This window comes from Centroberyx affinis, unplaced genomic scaffold (genome assembly GCF_046629955.1).
Source record: "Centroberyx affinis isolate AG114_WGS23_722 - 3 ecotype Tasmania unplaced genomic scaffold, CSIRO-AGI_Caff_v1 ptg001340l_1, whole genome shotgun sequence".
In the NCBI taxonomy this organism is placed as follows: domain Eukaryota; kingdom Metazoa; phylum Chordata; class Actinopteri; order Beryciformes; family Berycidae; genus Centroberyx; species Centroberyx affinis.
Genome location: NW_027279837.1, coordinates 708,091 through 715,631, shown reverse-complemented (window position 1 = coordinate 715,631; position 7,541 = coordinate 708,091). Strand labels below are relative to the sequence as shown.

General features: G+C 43.6%; 1 protein-coding gene across 1 annotated transcript; it reads right to left on the bottom strand.

The window, feature by feature from the left end:
• Positions 1 to 330: 330 nt before the first annotated feature.
• On the bottom strand, positions 331 to 6,906 carry LOC139649428 (dermatan-sulfate epimerase-like protein). The gene has a single exon (XM_071525827.1). The coding sequence runs from the start codon at positions 5,988 to 5,990 to the stop codon at positions 2,358 to 2,360; it is 3,633 nt and encodes a 1,210-aa protein (XP_071381928.1). The 5' UTR covers positions 5,991 to 6,906; the 3' UTR covers positions 331 to 2,357.
• Positions 6,907 to 7,541: the final 635 nt, after the last annotated feature.

The window sequence follows — 7,541 nt, the reverse complement described above, 5'->3', positions numbered from 1 at the left end:
ATTGCATCATTTGCCAGTATAGAGACATCTGCATAAGTAGACATTTGGGTCAAAAGTAACCATAGCGAAAAGGAACCCCATGAACAAATTAAAAGCTCTTGCTACTGGGTAATATCTATTTTACTATTGTAGTGATAGATAATAGCTTGGCTCAGCATGAGTACAATAACTGCACCAAATGAGATATGTTATATAATCATGGTACATACTATAATCATGGAAGAAAGACTGATATGTTGTTTTACCCTTTCCCTCATTACGGTTTGCATAATGTGACAAAATTCACTAGGTTCATGAAATGCATCCAAACAATCACTGGTTGCCAATATATTTATGAATTTATTATTTTCTTTACATTATCTCCACCGTCTGCTCCAGAGCCCACAGAAAACAGTTGTAAAGAAATGATTGTAATTCAAGGCCACAGAAGCAAGGAACCATATCCCCACGAGCAAATACAAAACAGAGTTGGTAACAGGATTGCAACACCAAAGTGAAAGCATGTCTGCCAAGTCTACACATTCAAAGACCACAAACATCAAACGGGTTTTCCAGGCAGTCAAGGGTTTCAGTGTTCATAGAGAAGAAAACAAACAGGACTGTTTCTAGCTGAGAAAAGATGGATATGTCCAAATGGCCACAGTATGTATTTGTTTACAGATGCAATGAAAGTCCATAAGTGTTTATCATCTGCATATTACATATGATCCATTTACAGAAATTTTTAATTATTTAGCAAGACAGCATCAAAGTTTACTGAAGAGCATAAATTTTTTGTGCCCACAATATTGGCCAACGAGCATAACATCACAGAGTAGAAATGGTCTCTGACTTTCTTAGCTATACTTAATATTCATCTCCAGTGCAGTCCGCTGCCTGCTGAACCCTTTCAAGACAAAGGCCTGAAAGATCATTGGATATCTGATTGACCACGACAGGAAATGGAAACTTATGCTGTTTGCATTTCCTCCAGGCCCCAGTGAAGATAGCGCAGCAATAAAACACAGGGTAAGCCTCAGTTATGGCATTTTGCAGATTAATATGAGTAGCTGAAGGGGATGCTTTGGAAATTGCTTTGACTAGAAATGTGTCAAGGCTGACAGTTTTTTCAGTTTGATCCCTATTAAGCACTTTCCTCTGATCTAACTCAATAAATGCCAAAGGGAGTTATAATAATCATATTCATTTCTGATCCTTTGGGATATGTGTCTTTGGAACCCATAAATACTTCTAACTTTCTTCCCTTTCTTCCAGACATAATATCTTTAGAGGCTTATATTTCCAAGCTAATTGAGCACATACAGTAAAGTGAACATTAGAGGCTTGGAAAATGCACAGAATCCCACATACAATCAAGAGAGTCCCTGTGAAAGTGCTAAGCCACCAAAATGCCATGACATCTTTGAGCTTCAAATAAAATTCCTTGATGACATTGTCAAACCACTAGTGTACATTTATATGAAAATACAATCCACATTATTTATATGTCTATATTAGAGCAATAAAGCACTACTGTCATCTTTTTCTCAGTTTTGCAAAAAGAGTCTATACATTGCAGCATTTTATACATTTCTTAAAGGGAAATAGCACTCAATTAAAGTGTTCACATATATTAAAATTTATGACAGCCAAATTAGTTCTTGTGAAAATGAACAACTCTCTCCCAAAGCTAGAAATAAATAAATATCAATCTGACTTGGATATGTAAAATGCTGGATGAGGTCTCACTTTATAACATATCTACTATCAATAAATCAATAAATATCCCTTTATGCCCAGAAAATAATTTCAGTAAATTGGGTATATATTTTGCACAAACATTTTCTGACATCACAGATTGGGGATAGGACACACTTTTGTCTTTAATTTCTTGCCAAGAAATACAGTGTTGAATCATCACTAAGAGAGTGAACAGTCCTAGGACATAGCAATAACATATTTTAAGCTGAAATTCAGTGGCATTCCTCTTTAAGACGCAACTGCATGTAAGACAGCAAAGGTCCAAAATCTCACTCAATAAAAGAGTGCTAAAAGTGTCAAGGAAGGCTGTGGGGAAACATAAAAGAATAATAAAATGATTAAAGCTCCCTTCAACTCATTTTAATATAAAACATTTCTCCCTCGAAAACATAGGTTGCCATAGTTAAGTACAACACCTCACATACACCCAAACAAACACAAGTAACAGAAAAAACTCGGAGACGATAATGCTACCCTTTTGTTTTCCTTTCCTCATCTGTAACAACTTCTTTTACATTTAAGGTCAGTGCAAAATACAATTTTACAGAACTCAAAGAAAGAGACTGGCAGCCACAGTAAACAAGACAACTCAATATCAGCTGACCAGCAGCGGTAAGTTAACTGGCAAACCTGGTGTAACCAAGCCTCTTCATCACACTCCCACATGTGTCCTCTATCAGTCTGATGTCCTTTCGAGGCATATTTTGTCTCCATATGTTAATTCTGGCTGGTGAAATGTCTCCCTCATACATTAGATTGTACAGGTTTGTAGAAGTGGTAAATATAAGTTGGTTGAGGGCTGCAGGTGAGACAGGAACCCCCAGGAATGTGTGTATCCTCTCCGCTGTTTCCTGGGGGAAGTTGACCACGTCCTCAAACCTCACTTGGAGGTAGGCCTCCGCTGGCAGGCTCTCACTGACCCTCAGCACTGCTGCAGTGTGAGCCAGCCACAGATGGGCCAGTATGAGGACAGGGTTGCTCTCTGAACGGGACAGGAGCCTCTGAATCATTTTAAACTCTGGTGCCACAGTTGGGCACCCATCCCTAACAGCGTCCTCCTTGAATATCAAGGAAAGGTGCTGGGGGATGTTCTTCAGGGAGTAGAGGCTGGGATTGCTGTTATACACCATGAGATAAATCCACGCTCGAGGGTCTCTGACCAAATAGATGCTCCTCAGGGACAGTCCCACAGCCTCCTGAATGAAGGGCAGTTTGAGCGCCCAGCTCCCGCTCCTCATGTTGAGCACAACGCGGGCGTTAGGGTATTCAGCGACGTGGCGTCTCATCTCCCTAACGTATTCCACGTCTCTGTCCAGACTAGCTCTCAGTTTGCCCTTCAGCTCAGATGCTGGCTCCCTCCGCCTGGTCCTTTTCTTCCTGTCCCTGGAGGGGCCGGCTCTCTGGGGCTGTTTGACCCTGTTGCCGTCCACCAGCTGAATGTTTTGCAAGTGCAGCTTGGTGTTGTGGACCAGCGAATGCAGCCAGCCCTGAATGATTTTAAACCGTCCCTGCACAGCGTCTGACCTTGACCACTCGCAGGCGTCCACCATGGAGTCGAACTCGAACTCTGTCTCTGGAATGTCCACGTGCTCCGTGGGAACTCTTATGTAAACAAAGTCAGAGCTGTTGTAAAAAAGGTGCTTGAGTATTTCCGATCCCGAGCCAGGAAGGGTTGTTATGACGATGGTGGGGAGGGGGAGCCGATGCTGTTCATACAGTCTGATTTGTTTGTTTACTTCAGAGTTGGCACCCGCACCTTTCCATTTTACCCCACAGAGAAGCTGATCACAGCTGTTAGACACAAACAGCAGCTCAGCTATCCACAGAATAAGCACAGACAGGAGAGCATAACGCATCAGTCTGCTGAAGCAGACATAAAACTTCCTCTGCATGGTCAAAAAGCCTATAGCCACACAGAGAACAACACCTGCTATTACATTCACTGTAAATCCAAAATCAAACAGCTGATTATCATTGTTGATCTGTTTGGGGATGAGTTGTGTCCCAAGGCCATATCGAGTGATTTGATGACTATCCTCCACTTTAGAATGACCTCCAAATCCTAAATAACTTAACCTAGCTCCTATGTCTTTGTAGTTTGTAGCAACAGAAACTATCTTTTCGGTGTTATTTATAGTTAAAGAAAGCCTCACTCCATTCTTGCTATTGTCCAGAAATCTACAGTTGGACACTTTGACATATGGTCCATGCAATACATAAGCTACTCTGCTGACTGTGCCTGTCATTGGAAAAGTGACATTGACATACTGTGTCCACCTCTTCTTAAACTCAGCCGCCTGCTCTGCCTCCTGTATCCTGGTATCAGGGCTGTGACCTTGGGTGTCGAACCAGAACATTTTATAATGGGCATCCCACACATCCATCATCGCCCCATTATATTTGTCCATGAATTTAAAAGGAACATACTTGAAGTCAATGTCGAGGTTGTGAAAGAACGCACTGAGTGAGTTCACAGGTGAGTCATCCCACTTCTCCACATGGTCAAGCACCAGCAAAGTCTGTGAGTTGAGCAGAACCAGAGCTCTGTACACGCTCTTCAGTCTCATGGCGGGGGAGTAAGCTGACACTGCTTCCCCGCTCACAAACATGGTGTCTCTGTGTGAGGAGGCAACAATCACCTCCCCTCTAGCATCGCCCACCCCCTCATCAGTCCAGCGCAGCCACTTGGCACACTCCCCCAGCTGGCCCTCCCATGGACTGTTGCACTGGCTGGTGGGAGAGGGGCTGAACACCAACACATTGTTAAGATAGCTGTACTTTGGACCGTAAAGCGCTTCAGACACAAATACTTGTCCGTTAGGAGCGAACGTGAAAGAGTTCTGGTCCGGGTGCTCGTGCCCCGGGTTGAAGCTGTTCCAGCCATCCACCCAAGAGTAAGGCTTGTCATGGACAATGTCGTACACAGCACGGCCACCCAGCTTGCCAGACTTAAAGGAGACAAATGTATTACCCTGGCCGTTGGGCAGGCCTGACCCGTAGGTAACCACACCCCAGTTTGAAAAAATATGCATCCTGGCTTTGCCAAAGCTGTGGGGAGGCTGCGGTGTGAGGTGGGCATTGTACCAGATGTATTCTGTGTGAAGAGTAGTCCAGCGCTGGGCAGAGGACTGGCCCATGGGGCCATCCTTGGGTCGATGCTTTCTAATCTGTTGAGCGAGCCAGTTACCCGTTCCATTCCTCATAACAAATGTGTCGAGGAACACAAGTTGGCTCTCTGGCCCATAAAACCAGTTGTAGTTGGAATCTGCTATGCCAACCGTTCTCTGAAACCCCGGCAACAGAGTGGCATAATAAAACCAGAAGTGCCCCCGCAGCCAGTTGTTCTGCATGTTGTCAATGCTGAAATGGCGCTGAGCTAAGAAGACATATTGTGTGATAGACTTGGCTGTGTAGCTCCCATAGGCGACTCCCTCATCCAGCGACCCATCAACAACATGGTTTAGGAGAAACATGGTTTTCTCCATGTAGTTCACTGACACTTGTTTCCAGATCATCGACTCTGGGTCATCATGTGTTCCAACCACTATCGCACCAGTCAAGATGGCTAATATGTTAGTGGTCTGATGGTTCTGGAGATACTGTTTCCCCCATCCCCTGTACTTAGAAAGCTCATACAGCTCCTCTGTCTCAGAGCGAATTCTCTTGAGGTAAACGTCCCGTCGCCGTTCATCCAGATAAGAGTAAATAAAGTCATAGGCAGTAGCAAACCCAGTGAGAGAGTGTGCCATGGGCACCTCATCATTAGGGGCACTGGTCACCTTCCAGTCTGGGTAGTCAGCCATCCTATCCATAAACTTAATAAGAAACTGCAGGGCACCAGACTCCTCTGGGCACAACAGGCAGTAGAGAGCCAGGGGAGGCAGGTTGTTTCCATAAATCTCATTCCACTTGCTTGTAAACTCCTCATGTTTTGCAGGAGGCATGTAAATAGGTACATTAGATAGCATGGTGAGAACAGCCGCACGAATGACTTTAAATATGTGGCTGTGGGTGGTAGAAGACCTTTGCCTCAGGTGCAGGACATCCACTTGGTTAAAATATAGGTTAGGATGGGAAACAGCGGACTGGAGTTTCCACTGCTCAGTTGCTTTCTCTTGTGTAAGCTTGACCTGCAGCAAGTCATCTGTAAAAATGTCTTTGTCCGTAGCATTAAAGACCCCAGAAAAAGCAGTTCCCACTGCAAACAGTGGTAGCAAAAACACAGAATATACAACCCAAATAATTGCCATGGTGCAAGGCTTTTTTGATAGGCTACTGTATTTTTAAAACTAGATGTCTGATGATTTCCTTGGGGAAAAATATGTTGTCGTAACGTCCCATAACTTCAGGTGTGACTTCAGAGGAGATGTGGTTGGCTGAAAGTACCATAGTCCGTAACATGGATAGTTCATATGACAGTATGATCCAATATCAATCTGCCCCATGCATGATAGAAAGAAAAAAAAAAACTTTACACTTGTCCATAATTTGCAAAAAACATCATACAGACAAAAGAACAACTACTATCCATATCCACTTATAACAGTCTTGTAACAGTCTGCAAAGGCAACAAAACATTGTTAGTGCGTCCAACACCTGGCAACGCATCCAATAGAAATGTCTGAGGGAGAAAAGGTATTTCTGCAGAATTCAATTCCAAAAAATCGTTGGATTATGCGTGCATGTTCTCCTCCATCCTCATAGTAATGTGGGTGCTTGAGAAGACTGGCATCCCCCCCTGCGAGCGCCAGTAACTCATATTGATCTCCTTCCCAAAACATTTCCTCTTGGACAAACATCAGTCAGCCCCAGTCTGTGTCCGGTCCAATCACAGCCACCCAAAGGCTCCGTGTGCTGCCCGACCGAGCTGCAACATCCATGAACATGAACCACGGCAAACAACGCATCTCCGCTGATAACATTGCTTGGTATCCCCAATGCAGAGACTAATTTCGGCGCTTAATTTTGCGGGTCTTAGTCGGGAAATTGATCTATTTCCATTGTTGAGCCTGTGTGAGCCCCCTCCTTTTTGTTTCACGCTGTATTTTCCGCGGTTAGTGTGGTGAAGTCCGAAAAGAGGAAAGTTGTCGTCACTCCTCAAGTATTCAAAGAATGAGACATTGCCCGATTGTCCTCATGAAACTGTGAATGCATTCGCAAAAATGATGAATATTCCGCGGGCAAATCCGTCCAGTGGAGATATTTACGTACCCGTTGCCTTCTGGGACATACTGCATCTCAAAAGTATCGCTGTGTTATGTGTGTAATCTCCGGACGCGTCTCCGCTGTGTCCTCCCCACTGTTCAACACAGGCAGTTTGATTGTTTTCCTGCATCGGATGGAAAATTTACACTGTACAAACTGTAGAGGGAGCCGTGACTTCAGCAGCCCGGCCTCATCTCTCATGTAGAGTGGGGATGTTGAATATGCATTTTATAAAATCATTTTTTTTTTTTTCTCAGCGGTGTTACTCTTAACTGGCTGTTTGATTGATGGTATGTGAAGTTAGGCTACTGCAAAACACCAAAGCTGAGGCTACAGAAGGAAAATCAAACAAGTGCTGATAAAACATGAAGCCCCTGAAGGACAGAGATACATTTTGACAAGAAAAAAATGCACTTTTTAATGTAATTTACACCAATCTGGCACTGTTTTATTTTTATTCAACATTTATTTAATCAGGCAAGTCAGTTAAGAACAAATCAAGGTAAGTCAAAAAGGGCTCTTGATGAGGAACTGGGGGAAGTGGGCAAAAAAAACAGTAATGTTGAGATATTTATATTATAAAGATTACGTATATA